This window comes from Heterocephalus glaber, unplaced genomic scaffold (genome assembly GCF_053883595.1).
Source record: "Heterocephalus glaber isolate CG9 unplaced genomic scaffold, H.glaber_assembly_v1.0 deba00001606, whole genome shotgun sequence".
Taxonomy (NCBI): Eukaryota; Metazoa; Chordata; class Mammalia; order Rodentia; family Bathyergidae; genus Heterocephalus; species Heterocephalus glaber.
The window spans coordinates 18,305,463-18,324,647 of NW_028258377.1; the positions used below are offsets into that span (position 1 = coordinate 18,305,463).

General features: G+C 44.6%; 1 protein-coding gene across 4 annotated transcripts in view; it reads right to left on the reverse strand.

Moving 5' to 3' along the window:
• Positions 1–9,382: 9,382 nt before the first annotated feature.
• Ranbp17 (RAN binding protein 17) overlaps positions 9,383–19,185 on the reverse strand; it is a 348,452-nt gene continuing 338,649 nt past the window's right edge. For all 4 annotated transcript variants that reach the window (XM_004836388.4, XM_013078434.3, XM_021239677.2 and 1 more), the window contains 3 exons: positions 13,658–13,756; positions 11,699–11,826; positions 9,383–9,793 (listed from right to left, as the gene is read on the reverse strand). In XM_004836388.4, the coding sequence (XP_004836445.2) occupies positions 9,697–9,793; positions 11,699–11,826; positions 13,658–13,756 (324 nt within the window). In that variant the 3' untranslated portion in view covers positions 9,383–9,696. The remainder of the gene's footprint in view (positions 9,794–11,698; positions 11,827–13,657; positions 13,757–19,185) is intronic.

Sequence of the window (19,185 nt, forward strand, 5' to 3'; positions counted from 1 at the left end):
GCAGCCATTGGCTGCGATCAACAAGCCTCTCTCCTCTCATTGGCTCCCGGCTTTCAATAAAGGCCTAATTCATGGAAATAGGAGCTTAGGGACTGTTCCAAGGTGACATCATTTTAACAAACGAACAATAGGTCAAATTTATTAGCCGGGATAATGGGCGGCGGATATTAGCGCCCGAACCGCAGCCTTCCAAACTCGAAATCTAACGAAGCTGCAATTAGCAGACACTCCCCGCTCCTCCCGGCCGGGACCGCTTCTCGGCCGCCTTGCGCCGCGGGTAGGACGCTCTGTTTGTGAAATTGTCTTTTGCTGAGAGGGTTTTCGTTTTCTTCCATTTTTTTTTCATTTGAGCAAAAACCAAACCCAGTGAATCCTTTCGATTACAACGGAGTTGCGGCCCAAACGACCCTGAGGAATTTGTGGAAGCCTCTTGGACACCAGATCTCCGCGGGAGCAACGAAAAAGGCGCAACCCGGGCGCTAGCTCCGCGCTCAGTGCGCGCTGGCCGAGGGGAGCACCGTAGCGTTCTCTATGCGACTGAGGACACCGACCCGCGTGGGGAGAATTCGCCCCCGCCGAGACTTTGGCTGCGGCGTGGCGGCTACTTTGGAGACGGTCCCTGGCTCCCGCCAGGCTGACCAAGGCGTGACTCGCAGGTGCCCAAGCGTGCCGGGCTCGGCTGGATAGGGCCTCGAGGTCAATCAGTAGGGAGCGAGGCTCCTGCCCCTGGAAATTCGTTGCACGATAGAGGGGCTGTGGTTGCGCGTGGGGACCTGTCCGAGGTGCGCCAGGTGTAGGGGCCTTGGGTTCCCGAGAAGCAATAGCAGGACGGCTCATGTTTGGGCAAACAGCGGGATTTCTTTGGGAAGTACGATTAGCAAGCCCCTCCCGGCTTCAGTCCTGCGGGAGCCCTGGGACCACGCCATGCTCTGCTGGCGCACCAAGGACTGTCCCCAAGGGCCCAGAGGCACGTTGCCAGGGACCGCACGTGGAGCGGTCACCTTCCGCTCCAGGCTGGGGGACGCATGCAGAATCATCCCCTCTAATTCTAAAATCATTAGCTGAAACTCTGAGTGCTGCAGTTCTGGTCTGGCCTTTTCCGTTAGCTCTGGGTCTGTGGGCAGTAGCCAGGGAGTGCAGAGGTGCTGGTGGCCAGAAAGAAGTATGTTCACATTTGGGCGGTCACTTCCTAGCTGAGTAACCTTGAGCCAGTGACTCCATCTCTTTAGATTTTTTTGTTTTTGTTTTTGTTTTTAATTTATAAGGTGAGGAACGATGGCGTGTGCATTGTGGGATGTTTTCGAGCCGTGAGGGAGGGACAGAGAAAGTGCAGAGAGCATGGGGCCTGGCACATGGTCCGGGCTGGGAGTCTGCCACCCCCCCCCCCCCACCCAGTGCCCCACTCCCAGTGCCCCACTCCCAGTGTGATATTTGATGTATCATTGTTACCATCTTTGTTTATTTTGCTTGTAATTTTATTTTACTTGCAGAGGCTTAGTATCTTGGCGATATCTGTCCATCAGTGGGGTCAGTTTTTAGAAGACCAGGAGGGGCAAGGGGCTGTAGGTTGAGGATAAGTCTTCCTCTTTGCTCCCAGCAATCCAAAGGCCTCAGGACTTACAGAGGGTACCTCCGGGCCTGGGTCTGGAGTGAGGTTGTTTACCCCTTGTGTGACCTTGGGCAAGTTGCTGGTCCTTGCAGAACCTCTGTGGTGAGAGGGCAGCTAGGGAGAGAGGAACAGTGCGAACTGAGGAGTGCAGGTTGCCTGGGGGCTGGGCCCACAAACTGGTGGATGCTATTGCTCTGGCTCTGGGGGGCCTACGGCTTCTAATTCTAGTCCTGCTGCTGGCCATCTGGGGGCTGTTGGTCCTTCACTGCCCCTCCAGAGTCAGACTAGCCTTTTCCTTATTTGTAAAATAGAAAGGGCAATAGCTTCCCCCAGGGTGGGCTTGAGAACTAAATGAGAGAACATCTGCGGAAGTGCCTGAGAACTCAGTGTGCACCAGGCACTTATTTATTCTTCACAGCCACCCAGTGTAGAAAGGGCTGGAATGACCCGGAGTTTTGACTGCTGAAGAAACTGAGGCCCAGCGAGTACCAGTGAGCCCCGCTTTAGGGGCTAGAGTTGGCACCTCACTGGCTCCACTTTCCTTCTGGCTCCCAGGCCCCTGGATTCCATGCCCTGCCCTTGCCACTTGCAGGCACTGTTAAAATGGGGTAATGGGTAATGGCATAAGGAGGCCCACCCTACAGAGGTGTATGGCACAGTTAAGGAAAAGATGTTAAAATGGTGGCCGGGGCAGGTGCTCAAGAATTTGATTCCCATGTCAGTTTGCTAGCTGTAGAGGTGGCATTTTCCATTCTCTTTGTGCCTCAGTTTCCTGAAAATCTAGTAGCGCAACTGTTCCAGCCTTATAGGATTAAATCAGCTGGTCCAGGTACAAGCATTAAGCACAGTGCCTGGCATGGATGAGGGCTCCACCACCTCACTGCGGGGGGGGCAGCCAAGGTCCCTGGGTCCTCAGTTGTCCAACCCGAGAAGCTTTGGGCCACTGGTCACAAGCCCTCTTTCATTCCCATTGCAAACAGAGGAAGCTGTTAGGCAGCTCAGGACAAGGAGCAAAACAGGGCAAGCAGGACACTAGGCCAGTGGTTCTCCAAATGTGTTCCCAGCCATCGACTCAGCAGCACCTGGGAATTTGTTAGAAATACAGATTCTTGCACATTGAGTCTGAAATTCCTGGCAGGGCTCAGAACCTATGCTTAATAAGCCCTCCAGATGATTCTGATGCCTGCTTAAGTTGGGAAACCAGTACCCAGAATACTATCTGTTTTATCCATGTTCTCAAATTGATTATCATAACATTTTGGGCAGAGACTCTCATAATTTAAAGCTGTACTAAGGACTTTTGATTTTAACCCTCAGTGTACCTTCTCTTAACCCTTTGTGCCTTTTCTTCGTCACCTTGCCAAAGCTTTGTCTCTTTTATTGGTCTTTAAAAATGCCCCTGATTTCATTATCCTCTTTTTTGGTATCATTTCTTTTATGAATGTTTTGTTTTTTAAAATTAATTTCTTCTTTCTGCATTCAAGGCTATTTATTTTTCTCTGAGCACTGCTTTGGCCAAATATAGTATGCGTTGCTACGTATTTGGTATTCCTGAGATTATACTTTTTGCTGCCCCTTTGTACCTGCTATCAACTAAACAATGAAAAAGATACATACACACACAGAAAGATTAGAAAATTCAAATTCTAAGAACTAGAGAACTGTGGGCCAGCACACCTGGGGTTCCAGAAACTTCCAGGCTGCAGTACATCCTCTACTGGTCCCAATGGAAAAGCTGAGAGAGAGGGTAGAGCCTTGCTGGGGGTCATGTAAGAGAGGGTGAGACTTCAAGGGTGAGAGGCTGGAAGTTGGAATTTCTAACTGGTTCATGACCCCAGACACATGAGGGTCAGTTTCCTCCAGATTTATTCTGTCACTGACTTCTGTGTGAATTGGGATCCAACTTCCCTGTCTGTAAAATGGGGTACGGATTGAATCAGGGCATCTAAGTGTATTTGGATCAGCTACCCTAACTGAAACACTGACGAAAATATTAGAGTTTACTTGCATAGAAAATGACACATGCACGGGCTGGGGATTTAGCTCAGTGGTTCCACCACCTGCCTCACAAGCAAAAGGTCCCGAGTTCGATCCCCGGTACCAAAAAAAAAAAAAAAAAAGAAAGAAAGAAAATGACACATGCACATACTTTGTCACACACACAATGCCACAGGTTGATGACCTTCCCACACCACCTTGGTTCATGCACCCTAAGTAGGGGAACTATGGTGCCCTTCCAGTTCTTATGATGGAAGGCTGTAATGACACCCACCAGAATTTATTCATTCACTCATTCATTCAGTAAATATTTATCTAGTGAAGACCTACTCAAATTTCCTGGGCTTGGTCCTGACTTTGGGGCTGTCTCCCTACCTGATAGAGCAGTGCAGCTGTTGTCTTTCATCATGGCTGCCCTCAAAAGAAAGGACTTGGGAGGGCCAGGGATTTAGCTCAGTGGTTCCACTGCCTGCCTGGAAATGCAAGGTCCGTGTTCAATCCCTGGGCTGCCTTAGGGAACCTGGGAGGACTCAACCTGCCAGCTAAAGGAAGGAAAAGGTACCCCCACCACAGGTCATAGAGCTTCAAGGACAGTGGTTTAGGCAAGTGAAGTCCCTTGCTATTAGCATGCAGCTGGGGATGGGGAATGGAGCTAGGATTTCAACTCAGAACTGTCTGGACTACAAAGCCCACTTTCCCCTTCACTTCATAACCCCATTTCTATTCTGAGGAAATAGAAGTGAAGCTTCTGTTGTAAGACTGAGTAGGGAGGGTCTGGGTAAAGAAGCCTGGAATGGGGGTGAGGGCTGCCCATGGTGCAGCTCACTTTTGTTTCCCCTACTGGCCTGGGGGGGGGTTCATTTAGGGCTGAATGGTGTTGGTGGCATCAGATTCCATGTCCTGGGATTGGGTCCAGGGCCATGGTATTAAACCAAATAGGACACAGCCAGGGCAAATAAGGAGATAAGGAAAAGGGGTCCTGGGTGCAGAACTGGGTCCAGAAATTTGTGTGCACTCAGTTCAGCCTTCACCTCCCCTAGCTTTTGCCATGGCTGGTGCCTCTGCATCCTTTAAGACCCAGGCAGCTGTCACATCTCTGCCCATCCTCCAAAGCACCAACCCCCCCAAGTCATTCCCTGTCCCTGTTTACTTCTGTCATTGTCATTGTACTGCTGGTGGGAACTGATCTTGTTTGTCCTGCTCACTTGCTCAATGAGGTCAGAGATGATCTGTCTCATTGATTGAAATTTGTTGGAGGTGAACAGATGAGTAAATTAATGATTTCCAGGATCCTGGAGCTGGGTCAGACCCTGGCCCTGGTCTTTGGGGCGTCAAGACTGGCAGGGAGGCTGGCAGCAGCAAGAGTCTGCTGGCCACACGGTCAGAGCAGAGGGCAAAGGAGATTCCTTTCCCCATGGGGCAGAGTGGTAGGGGGGGTAGAGGGGAACTGAGCGGTGACTTGCAGGGTGGCGGGGATTGGGCAGTTGTGGTGGACAAGTGCATGTAGTGGCCGTCTTGGGGCCTCCAGACCTGATCTCACACCCTTATTGCTTCCTTCCCCCTCATCAGCCATTTTTCCCACTTGGTGCCCTACAACTTTCCTCCCTTCCTGACAGATTTCTGTACTAAATTTGACTTTGTTTCAACACTTTTGATGGGCAAATTACATTAAGATGGATGTTGCAGGTACTCTTTATGGCTTATTTATTGTGATATGGTTTGTATCTCATGCTTATAAATAACTTATGTTATAGCTTTTGTTTGTGGAAATGTAACTTACATATTTTATTATGCTTTCTGTAAACCTCAAAAAGAATCTTGTCAAGGAAGCGCTCTTATCAGCAATCCAAACTATGGGACATAAAAACCAACACTAACATTATTTTTTAATATGCCAAGGAGGCAGGTTACTCTTGCTGTAGTTGGAAAGGTTTGCTGTCATCGTAAACTTGCACCTCAATAAAACATTAAAAAGTCTCAAGAACGATTTTATAAAGTTCAGAGAAGAGGATGAATCGGTGCAGAACCCACAGAACAAAACAAAGGGCCCGGGTACTAGACTGGCCTTTTCTCTGGGAGTCCCATGGTGGGGTGCTCCCAAAAGGTTCCAGGTCCACCTCTCCCACCCAACTGTTCTGTAGCCCAGTGGTGAAAGACTTAGATCAAGAGATTCGACTGGAAAACAAGCGTAAGTCCTGGAATCAAGCACACTGGACTTTGGGCCTTGCCTTGGCCACTTTCTAGCTATGTGGTCTTGAGTCAGTATTTAGTCTCAGTCTTCACATATCTAAAATGGGGCAGTAATACTCAGCATTCTTACTGGGAAGCATAGGTAGTAATTTGTAAGGCTCAGTAGGTGCTCAATAATGATAGTGGGTCTCATTATTTTATGTTTGCTTTGAAACTAACTTCCTCTCTTTTTACTGTAGGCTGCTCTATTCTCTTTTGTGTTGCAGGGGTTAGAACTCAGGGCTGGGCTGAGCTACACCAGTGCTCCATCCCTGAATTCTAGCTCCACCCCTGCCCTTCTTTTTGGTTCTTATGGCAAGGTGTGCTCTCAAATGCTACCTTTCCCAAACTGCTGACTGCTTCACATAGGCCTAAGGTTTCCAGATGCCAGATCTCTTTCTCCAGCTGCCCTCACCAAACCTGCCCATTGTTTGTTTTCATGCTCAGTTCTCTGCTGGTAGTTGGCTAACTCGGTCACTTGTCTTAGCTAATAGCTACATGCCAGTCCAGTTTTACATTCTGAATGCGGCCCCCACTACTCTCACCCCAAGGTGCATCTAGGTCGTCAAGGCCAGTGGGAGTCCAGGGGGCCAAAGTGGCCTTTCTGGGCCCCTCAGTTCTTCACATTCAGTGCAAGGATCCTATGCCCCTCCTGTGCTCCCTAGAGAACTGGTTGATAGGACAGCACAGAAAAACAGAAACATCTAGAGCACAGGATACAGCTTTCTCAGGGCCAGGTTCTAGTCAGTGTTGAAATAAAAAATTGAGGCAAGTCAAAATATCCTCAAACTGCTTCTTGCTTGAGCACTGGCTTGATTTGGAGTCCTATATGGTATGAACAACCATGTTTGTGCATTAGAATCCTGTTGGAACGGCGAGGCATGCACATGTGGCCCACATCCTCCCTCTAGTCATGTGTTTGTGAAGTGTCCGGCCTGGTGGAGTTGCCAGCCCTGTTCACTGTCTCCTGTTGCTGAATCTGAGTAAGTCAGGTATGTGTGTAATCTGGTTAGAGCATACTGTATAGTAGCTGTACTAGCTGTCTGTTGTGTACCCTCCACAGGGTTAGGTATGGCCTTACATGCTTGCTTTAATCTTGGGATAGAAGGTCCTTGCAGAGACCACTTCCACATGGCTGAACAGGTCCCTGCTTGAGTTTTCACTGTCCCCCATCCATCAAGGCAGACTCTCCAGGCTTGGGTGAGTGAGGAAATAGGTTATGGGAAGTATGTGCAGTATAATGTGATTCATGAACATCCAGCTTTCCTTTCTTTTCCTCAAGAAAGGCTCAGAATAGAATATAGCCCCCTAAGAAAAATTAAGATTCTGTTCCCAGTTTTAATGAGAAACTTTTAACCAAAATCAACCTGTCTAGCAAAGGCCAAGTAAAATTGTGGAAAATAGCTTTGAAAATGGCTTCCAATGACCCTCACCTCCTGGTAGTCACAGTCTTTGTGTAATCCTTTCTCCTGCGTGTGGTCTGGACCAAGGATTTCCTTCTACTGCACAGAATACAGCAAAAGGGAAGGGATGCCCCTTAAAAGATTAGGTTATAAAAGACTGACTTCCAGACCACAGCATTCTCTCTGGCTCTTATCTGATGAAGCAAGATGCCATGTTGTGACATCCCTATGCAGAGGCCCACCAGGCAAGGAACTGAGGCAATAATCCACAAGAAAGCGACTCCTGGTAACAACCACAAGTAAGCCAGGATGCAGGTCCTTTCCCATCTAGGCTTGGAGATGATGACATCTCTGATCAGTAACTCTGACGTGGCTTTGAGAGACCCTGAAGCAGGAGACTCAGTCATGCATTTCTGACCTACTGGAACCATGGGATAATAAATGTTGTTTTAAGCCACTAAGTTTTGGGGTAATTTGTTATGCAACAGTAGAGTTCTGAGAAACAAATGGAAATGGACCTAAATATTAACTGGTTTCAATTTACCATTGAAAGACTCCAGGAATTCCTTTGAGGTGAGACAGATCTGGGTTTAGATTCTGCCTATGTGACTTATGTGAGTTATGAGCCATCTTTGAGCCTTAGTTTCCTCATCTGCACAGTGGGATTAATGCTGCCTACGGGAGATAATGTGTGTAAAGGGGGTGGCAGAGTGTGTTCTCCAGCTTAAGTGTGCTGCCTCTTGGTGTGCTCTGTAAGTCCAGGACCCTGAGCAGGCCCTGGAAGTTAGCAGTGGGCAGGCTGACCAGTCCTTTGAGAGTAGCTCTCCAAGGCCAAGTCTCCTGGACCTACCTTGGCTGCTGTGAAACCCCCAGGTGACCTCTGGCTGTGTGGCAGAAAGAAGTGAGTGCACTTTGGCACTTTCCTGTGAACCTTTTAATGCAAACAACAGAGTGCTTTTAAATCCTAAACATTTGTGAAGAAAACACTGACAGAATAGGGTAAGCCTTCTATACCACATTTTTGTGGGATGAGTACAGCTCCCAAGAATTAGAAATTCTTTTTTTAAATTTATTTTTAATTTTTTAGAAATTCTTGTTAAACTTCTCTAAACAGCTACCGTTTTACAGAGTTCAACATTTGCCTTTTCAAGGAAAATTATATTTCCTAATAAAATACACAGTAAGGCCAAGGCTTACTTGTTCAGTAATTACTACAAATAATCCCATCTATAACAGTTTTCCTGGATTCCTTTGCACGTGAAAGACAAACATTTTGAGATAAAATTGGATAACTCTGCTTTTATATGACAAGCCTGTTGCAAAGCTCAACCATCAAGAAATGTTTCAAGAATCCCACTCTGAAAAGTGAGATTATTTAACAGGAACCTGTAGAAGCTTTCATGTCTTATCAGGAACAAAGGGCAGAATATTTGTGATAAGCCTGAACCGTGAAGGCAGAATAGTGACACACACAGAAAAAATTGACAGTGGCAATCTTAAATTAATAGCCTATTTATAGTGTATCAAAAACTGCAAGACCTTCATTTTCTGGGTTTGGACTGAAGTCACAATCCCAACAGTAGTCAAAGTTTTTTTGGAGGAATGGAAACCAGCTGTTTCTTATTGTCTAAAAACCTAAACTTAGCACCTACACTGCTTTGAGTGGTCCAAGAATACTCTATTTTAACTAGTTACCTTCAGCTTCTCTGAAAAATTAAACAGAACCAGATGGACTGAATGCTGGTAGACCCAGAACTTCCTACAGGGGCTACATGACTCCTGAAGAACTCTCTCTGGCGGGCAGTAATTGCACAGCTTAATTCTTCTAGACTGAACCACTTCAGATTTATGCCAGTGAAAAGCAAATGTTGTTTGTAAGTCATTTAATTGTGTTACTGTCTCTCAACTTTATCAGATGCTGCTGAGGCCAAGAGGCCTGTGTGCAGTCCTGTGGGAGACTCTGCAATACTCCACCCTCATTCTAAATGCCCACAGCCCAGAGTCCCTAACATGGGATCTTCCAGACAAAATCAACTACTAATTTAATGGGTTCAAGTGGCATTTGACTCAATCCAAGATCCATGTTGAAGGCTCCATCTCCAAACTGACAACCATGACTGCAGAACCATTAACTAGTACACACTTAGGTGCAAACCAGGTTTATTATGTTCTTTGGTTAAATGTTATTTCCACAAAGTTTCAGAGCATTATGACAACCCAGATAATGATCTCTGATAGACTGAAAACACATGTTTTGCTTTTTCAGAGCAAAGACTGAATTTATGTTTGTGCACTATTACAAATTTTTACAATTAAGCCAAACTTATAAAAAGGTAGGGCTTTTGCTTTTTGTTTTGAAAAATAGATTCCCCTGGGCTAGCCTGCATCACTGTCTTGAGACCCAGACTTCCGAGTCTCTTGATAATGGCTGCTCGGCAGAGGGTCAGGAGAGCCAGGTCAGCTCATCATGTCCAGACTACATAGTTCGGAGTGGCCATCGTTGCGCAAGGCCTCTGCCACATCTCTTCTGAAGACGGAGAGGTTCTGGGTGAACCTGTGGAAAGATGAAACAGTAAGTTGAAGCCAGTGTGAACCTCTGGACAAAAAGCTCCTGGAGAGTTCAGGACCCGGGAGAGACCTGCTCCAGAGGGAAGGCTCCAGAGTGCGGGGAGCTCCCTTCTCTTCACTTCCCCCTTTGCTGTCCTGCTGCCAGCACAGTCCTCCCTGTTCCTACCAGAGAAGACAAGGTTCCCACCAAATTCACTCTAACCACTTCTGCATGTGGGGTGCATTTTGTGGCTCAATTTTTTTTTTTTACCAGGGATCAAACTCCAGACCTTGCGCTTGCAAGGCAGGGGCTGGAAGCACTGAGGTAAATCTCTAGCCCTTGTGGTTCTATTATTTAAAATTTCTTTTTGAAAAGTCAAATTGTGCATGGATGGTAAGGAATATAAGGAAAAGATTCAAAGTTTATTTGCCAAATATTGGACTGAGTTTACATGTACACATACACTCATTTAATTATCACACGTCTTCTCAAAGGTAGGTATTAGTCTCTTCATTTTACAGAGGAGGAAACTGAATTAATGGTTACAAAAGATGGGGCACTGGTTACAACTACCTAGGCTCAAATCCAAACTCCACCACTTAATAGCTAGGTGATCCCGGATGAATACTTAACCTTTTGTCTTGGTGGCTAATATGAGTAGCTACCTCATAGGACTGTAGGGGTGAGAACTTATTGAGATGATTGAGACCGTGACTGTAGATGCTCAACAAAGCACCTGGTACAAGGAAAACACTCAGTGCTTGCTGGCTGTTACTCTCATGAAACTAGGGAGGGCTGCCTACACCATTTCAGTGAACAGCTCAGGAATGCCTCTCAAATTTCCAAGTCCCAGGTGAAATAGTTTCCCTAAGCACCAAGGATTTCCCCACTCATCAAGTTATCTTTCTAGCTTCTGAGGTTGCCTCTTTCTGCCTGATAGAGGATCTTAGAATAAAATGCATAGGTGAGAGAACATGTCTGCACATCCTTCCTGACTTGGCCCTGTGTTACCAAAGTGTTGCTGGTAACTCCAGTGTATACTTTGGACTGTGATGATGAATGTCATATGCTTCAAATGGGTGCAGCATTTTAATGCTACCACATTTATGAAAAGATGTGCAGGAAGCTTTTCCTGAACACATTTCATCTATCATTCGTTACTGTCTGTCTCCTTCACTAGAAAGTAAACTCTAGGCAAGAAGGTTGAGCAACTGGTTTACCATAGGTATCTCAATGCTTGCACACACTAGACTCAATAAAGTCTGGTAGACTGAATAAATGAATGAATGAACAAATGAATGAACTGAGGCCTAGCCAATAAGTTTGGTTTCTCTTACTTCGATCTTACAGGTAAAGGAAGGAACTAATACTTAATGTAGGTCATCAATCTGATGCACCATACTTTACCACCTCTGTCATTCAAACCTCACAACCATCAGTGTCTGCATTTTACTGCTGAAGAAACTGAGGAGTACAGAAGTTAATTTCCTTTTTTGCCACACAGCCTACAAAGGGCAGGGATAAAGTTTAACTGGGGTCTGTCTGTCCTCAAAGCTTATGCTTGTTAAAATGTCGGAAGATTGTACTTATCTTCCATGACAGATCTGAGCTTTCCTTCTTTTGATTTTTCCAATTACAGTTATTTTTCATATCTCTCTTGTTGGATTATAAACTGTTTTAGGGCAAAGGCTGCATTCTATTAATTTCTGCATCTGTGTAGTGCCTAGCATTTTGTTTGGGAGAAAGGAGATACCCAGTAATATGTCCTGAATGAAAATGAGTTGGGTTTAGCACCACAAGGTGTAACAGAGAAGCCACATCAATACATGAGCTATGCTAAGCACAATCCAATATTTTCCCAAACTTGGAATGTCTGCCTCCCCTAGAGATGCCCAACTAGGCAATGCTCACCTGTCTCTGCTCTTGATGGACAAGTTCTGCTCCACTCCTTCCATCAAGTTCCCGAAGCACTGGGCAAGAACCTCCTGCTTCGGGAGAGGTTGGCTGTTTATCAGACTTGCTCTCAGCTCACTGAAATACTGTTGGGGGATAGAACCATGTCAGGGCTCTGATTCCAAACCTCACCTGAAGAAAGCTGCAGGGAGAGGGCTAGATGAACTCTGATCTACTCTGGGCTCATCAATATTCACAGGAGTTTTTGTCCAGGTCCATATGGAATTTAAAGCCCTTAGAGAAAACCTAAACCACAGAGACATTCCTAGGTATAAAACTGTATTATCCTTTCTCATAAAAATCTCTTGCTGTAATTGTTCTATTGTCATTCCTTAGGCTGATAGAGTGCTTGCCTCCTCTGTGGGGGACTGAACCCATGGTCTCCCTGAATCTCATCTCCACTTAGCACAGAAAGGCTGAATGAAGAAAAGCCCAGCCCGAGGGGAAAAACTTAAATAAAGATGTCCAGGGAGCACTCTGGGTGACTGAAGGCAAGGCCAAGGGTCCCCCCGCAGGCCTCATCATCTTTCCTGGCTTCAGTGAATCACTCCTCAAACAACTCTGGGCTGTGTTCCAAGTCTCTGTCCTTGTGGGTTAGAATGGGTCGGCTCTGCTGAGGCAGGATACTAGAGGGGCTTGCTTGGTTCTGGGACAGCTTGCTGGCACTAAGAAAAATATCTGTCATACTTGGTCACAAATAACTGCACAGCCCTTCTCTGCTGGGGTCTGTGGGCTTTTATACAAACACAAGCTCTGGTGCTAAACATGGTTTCTAATCATTGGAAACAGCCTAATTTCAGCACAAAGGAATTTTGCCAGGCATGTGTTTATCCTTCCAAGCCCAAGTAGCATGGTATTTAATTTCCATCATACATTAAAACAGCTCACATCAAAAAACACACATAATTAATATGTAGTCAGACTAATACTTAAATACTATATATCAGAGGCATTACACTTAAACTGCAATGTCTTCCTGAACAAGATCGGGAATGCACAAAACTACTTATTTTTCCCTTTTATAATGATGCAGTGACTCACACCAAATAGAAAATTATTAGTTTTTCATCCCAAACCATGAAATATTGCCTCCATCAGTAAAGTATAATATTGTGATGTCATAAGCTTTTTCTAAACACTGAATTTGCCCTTATTCCCTCTCAATCATTTTAAAAGAACTGCTCTCTTTTATAGAGCTTGGATTTAAATCACAATAACACCGAGGGAAGATGAATGACAGTGCTATTGAATGTGGCTAAAATTGGATACTTCAGCACAGGTGAATGATGAGACAGCTCTTCTCTTTTTGATACATTTTCTTCTTCTATTAGTTTCCTTCCAAGGCTGGGATTTTAGTTTGAATTTTAATGTATGCAGCTGCCTCTTATCTCACTGTCTTTTTCCCCAGTACTATCTTATTGTAGAGACAATTCATTCTCCCAGGCAGTAATGCACTGCTCCTATCGACTTCTGGGGAGGCAGGGTGGGTTCAAAAGGAAGCTGGAGAGGCTTGGGAGACAGCCCAGAGTGGCAAGTGCACTTAAGAAGCTGGGTATGTGTGTTCCCCAGATAAAGGGCACCGTCTGTATGTTCAAGTCCCTGAAGGGCCACTGCTGCCACCATCTAGGGCAGTAGGGATCCAAGAAATAAAAGGAGGCCCAAAGAGGAGGCCAAAAAGGGTGGCTACTCAGAATTCCTTGGACTATGGGGGAGGAAAGTGAGGTTTACCCTGAAACACTTCCACTGCCCCAGTGAGTGAGGGTCTGGGCAAGAGCCTTCTGGGGGAAGATGGCTTTGCTATGGAGCTGTCAAGGTCCCAGCTCAAACTCAGGTGGCTTTGTGCCTGTCCTTCACCATCACAGCTCAGCTGGCGTATAGCTTCTCTACTTCCTGTGGACCTTTCTACAATACACTCACCTTCTCATTGAGGAGGATGAGCCCCAGGAGAGGCCTGGATACTGACCACTGGTTTCTACAGTCTTCAAAGACAATGGTGTTCATGAGGATGGACATCATCTAGAAGAGAGTAACATGAAGATTGGAATGCCTTGGCTCATAGCTCCCCTGAAAACCAGGCTTTTTATGTGCTCATCTTCCAATCTTTTCAGCTTACTAATAGCTGGGGTGGGGGGTGATTTCTATGTAGAGAGGTTTGTGTATGAAAGCCTAGAAAACTGCCTGTTTGGCAAAGACTCCCAGCTCTTTTGAGGAAGAGTCTCTACCACCAAAAGCTTGGCAAGAACCTTCTGTGTGGGCAGAAGTCAGAGATGACAAAGCCAAGTGGACCAGTCCCTGTTTTTTAATACTCAGATGCTTTCCTGTATGCTAGAGCACCAGGCAAAGGCCCAGCTCACCTTCCTGTCTGCCTCTCATTTTGATTATGAGGTCATGTTATGGATAGGCAACATCTCTTATGACCTCTCTGAGACAGAGTGGAATGGGATACATTCCATGTTACCTTGGAATATCATTTCCTGCTACTTGTTATTCCTCATTCACTAATTCACTCACTCATCCATGCACACCTACACACACACACATACTCATCCTTCCCTTAAATTAAAAATGCATGGGACGTAGGGGAGATAAGAGAACACAGGCATCTACCACAACCTCTGTGACCAGGAAGCTTGAAACCTTCTGGGAAAGACCACCTGGAAGAGAAAGGAAAACAGCTGGGAAAGGACCATGGGCACTGAATCTTTAAAGAGTAGTCAGAGAGACTCCACAGAGAAGGTAACATTTAAGGAGTTCATCATAAATGTGTTCTAAGCAGAAGGAAGGTGGTAATGAACATGATGGGTTCTGCAGTGGTAAGGAACTCAGTGTGGCAAGAGAGGGGGAGAGGCAAACTAGAACTGAGGCTTCAGGACCAGGCTAGATGACCATGCTGAGGAACCAGGACTTCATCCTGGAGGCGAGGGAGCCACTGATGGGCTTGTGGCCAAGGTGAGACACAGTCAGAGTTGCACTTAAGCAAGATTTCCTCTGGAGGCCTGCAGAATGTGTCCTGTGCAGGCGAGACTACGAGAGGCGAGATGAGGCTGCTGCAACAGTCCAGGAGAGTGGTTATGAAGCAGGTTTTAGTCAGTACTTGAAGTTGATGATACTGTTTCTGCTTTTTGGACTCTATCTCCCCTTTCAGCCTTTCTGTTCCCACAGTCCCAGAGCTCTTTTTCCCAAAGGCAGAAGAAATGGCAATTATGTGGCAAAGACCACCAGATATATCACCCTAAATGGGCTTCGGTGATTCAGCTTGCTTTGAACATATTTGGTTGTGTCCTCTGGCATTTTTTTTTTTTTTTTTTGTAATCCAATTTACCCTATGATCTCTGGCAAGTTACTGAACCTTTCTCCGCCTGTCTCAGTTTCATTAAAGAGAGAAATAATAATCCAGCACAAGGAAACTCTGAGAATCCAAGGAGATGGTCTTTATAAAGTGTTGCAAAGAGGAAAAAATGCTATAGACACTGGAGGTATATAATAAGAGTAATGAGTGTCTTTGCAGCTCTAAACATCTGCCATTCCCTACATCATCATCATCATCATCACCATCATCATCATCATCATCACGATCAGGCTGGCTGCAAATGAAATCTGGCAATTCTGTATTTGTTGTATGTCCAGTTTCCCTGGAAAGAGGCTAGGTCTTAAGCCTGGTACGCTGAACATCATTTGCAGATAATGTTTCCAAATATAATCTAACAAGCAAACCAAAGTCATAGAGCCACAAATTAAATTGACAAGAAAAACTAACAGATCCACGGAGACAGTCTAAAATATTATGGGCTTCACAGTCTGAAGGCACAATGGATATTTTAATGGAGAAGATTAAAGTTAGAGGCACCAAATTCCTCCAGTAACTGACAAAGCATCCTGAAGTGATGTGCCAATTACTTTATATGGTCCTCTTGTGTATTCATTTGTCTGAATGCATGTATTTATGTCTGTAATAAGTAAGGAGATGTTTGAATAAAATACTTTTCTAAAAATAAAGTTGGCTAAAATGGATGATTTTTTCTTTTTACTTTTCTGGATGTAAAGTAGTGAGCAATCTGCTTAAATGGCATTGACATGGCAACCAATTTTCAAAATTATTTTTTCTAATAGTCTTAGAGTAGGGTCTATGGGGAAAAACAGCCCAACCGATGGAGCAAATTCCTCTGGAATCTGTATTCTCTTATCTCCCTGGACAACAAAGCCTTCTGGGTGTAGTGATGAAGTTCAGAGTCCCTTTATGAGTAGTGTGAAATCCAGCAGGAGGTCTCTGATTAAGTTCACAAGTAAACACTGAAAGAATGGTGCTCTTAGCCACCCTGCACCCCCTAGCCAGCAGTGTGACACCAGACCTCATCAGCTTTTGGTGCAGGAATGGCTTTGTGAGCTGGAGCTTCACTGCTTCTACTTCTGTTCATTTCCAACACTGCTACAGCGATAGCTGGAAAGGCCATTTGGAATCTGCCCAGTCCTGACTATGTTCCCTAGGGCCTATGTCCAAAAACACACAAGTTATCCACTGCCATTATTCTAGGCAGCTATTTTGCCAAAGCAAGGATGGGCCCATCTGGGGTGGGGAGTTGTATGACTTGGTCAACTCAGGAAAACTCAACTCCATATTGCTTCAGGTATTCCTTTATTCTCCTTTCTCCTCATAGGCTTTGGCAGGAGTTTGCAGGAAAGTTCTCTCAGTGATAGAATCCAACATGGTGTGATAGGAACGGGCTTTGGACACAGTCAGAATTGAGCCCAAATCTGTCCTTACTACTTGTGGTACAGGGCAAGTCTCTGAGCTCAGCCCTTTCATATAAAACAGGGGACTCTAACAACTACTTTGAAGGGCTGATGTAAGGAATAACCTTTATATTTTGTTACATTTTCAAACATTTTATACTGTGCTTGCCACATAGTAGGAATGCAATATAATGTTTCTTTACTGCAACTGTGGCTACCCTCTCTGGCTTAACCCAGCGGAATTTCATGGCTCAAGGAAGTACCCCAACTAATGTCTTGATAAGGTATGAATGAATGATTATACCCTCTCCACAATTATCTAATTTCATTTGGAATTGCAGTTTAGAAAATAACCTAAAGTAGGAAGCAGTGTAGAAAGCAACTCTACTTGGTCTGGCATATGTACTAGTCTGAATCCCGAAAGACAGTGATTTTATTATTCTGAAAACTTTTCCTGTAATCTAAATAAAACACAAAATTACTCCATAAAAATGTGACCTGGAAAAATAAAGCAATGTTATGTAATATGCAGCTGTATTCACTTCCCAGCTCCTCTTATTCTTTACCCTAACATGGGATGTAAAGCACAAGGACAAAGTAAAGACTCCATACCCAAATATGCTGGGCCAGTTTTTCCAAAGCGTGACAGTTTTACATGCTCTTACTTCAGGCTTTTCCTGTTCTATATCTTGCTGAAGTAGAATAAACACAGTTATGGCTGTGTCGGATGCCCTACCGCTAGACAGTAAACATGTACCTTTCCTAAGGAAGTTGGAGGCTCATGGGTCTACAGAAGGATGGCTGCTAATATGTGAGCAAAGGCTGGGGAAATAGTCGCTGAGAAAATGTAAAAAGCCAGCTTAAGGGAGCGCAAGGTGATGACTGTACGAGAAGTGTAGTGGCAAGACTAGGCTACAGACTCCTGCAGTGCTGGGACTCTGAGATTTTTCCCACTGTATCCCTAGTGTCTAGCCTGGCATCTAGCACATATCAGGGGCTTAGGAATAATAACTGAATGAAATACAAGTACATAAAGGAACAAATGAATGAATAAGAAAGGACTGAACGATGTATCAAGAGCCAAAGAGGGAAAACAACATTGTACAGAAAACAAGTAAGTTCTGGCCTCAGTCTGTGTCTAAAAAGTGAAATGGCTGAATATCTAAACTAATAAATTGTTCATTTCCAATAATCTTAATTTATGCACAAAGCATGAGAACACTTCCAAGCTACTGTTATTCCTACAAAAAGCAACTCCCAGGAAGAATCCTTGTTGGAGGCTTTCAGGTTACAAAAGCCCAAGGCTGGCCCATATTTTCTTTTTCATTAAGTTTATTGCTACATTTTAGGTGTACAATAGTTACATTCATCATTGGGATCTTGTACCTTTACATGATGTATCTTGGTTCTTATTTTTTCCCCATTCCCCTGCCCTCCCTTCACCCACTCCTCCCTTCCTTATTTACAGAGACTTTGTTTCCATTTTTTCCCTTTTCTCATATTTTTTCTTTCCCTTCTTTCCTTTCCCCTACCCCTACTTCCCCTACTCCTTCAGACGTTTTCTTCCTATTTCACAATATCAATTATACATTTTGATCCTTATTTACACTTTTAGTTTCTCACACCAGAGAAACTATTTGGTATAAACATGTGTGTCCTATTTATTTCACTTAAGAGTATGGCCTCAATGTGCATCCATTTAGCTATAAATGTCTCTAGTTTCTTGTTCTTTATGGCTGAGTAGTACTCCATTTTACAGAAAAACCACATCTTCTTTATCCAATCTCCAGTTGATGGGCATTTGGGCTGTTTCCAAGCTTTAGCTATTACAAACTGTGCTGCTATAAACATGGGTGCACATATATCTCTGTGGTATGATTCTTTTAATTCTTTGGGGAAGATACTCAGCAGGGGAATAGCTTGGTCAAATGGGACTTCTAATCCTAGTTGTTTTAGGCATCTCCATAATGATTTCCACAGTGGTTGCACCAATTTGCATTCCCACCAACAATGGAGAAGGGTTCCTTTCTCCCTACAACCCCGCCAGCATTTGTTATTGGTTGATTTCTTGATAGCAGCCATTCTTTTAGGGGTGAGGTGGAATCTCAGTGTTGTTTTCATCTGCATCTCTCGAATGACCAATGATGTTGAACATTTTTTCATATGTTTATTTGCTGCTTTTACTTCTTTGTCCGAGAAATGTCTGTTCATTTCAGATGCCCATTTTTTGGGTGTTTATATTTGGGGGGTCTGATTTTTTTTTTTAGTTCTTTATATATTCTAGATAGTAGACCTTTGTCTGAAGAACAGCTGGTAAAAGGTTTTTCCCACATTGTAGGTTGTCTCTTGGGTGGCCCATATTTTCTAATGAAAAGAATTTCCATCTGAGTGTAAACTGTGCTTGATGAGTTTTCTTACCATCTAATAATAATAATCATAGCTCTCATTTATGGAGGGTCTTCTGGGTGCTCAGCACTCTGTTAAGTACTTGCATACACAAATCCTCAACTAACCCTGGGAAATAAGTGCTACCTTCCATTTTATAGACCAAGGATCTGAGGTCTTGAGCAATTAAGTAATTTATTCAAGGCATCGTGGCTACCAGGTCATGTGCACAGGTCTGTTTGAATCTATCATGCCAGCTGGCTGGCTGCCACCTTCAGGTGAAGACTCAGTGATGACGGAGGCAGTGTGACTGGCTCCTGTTGTGGACT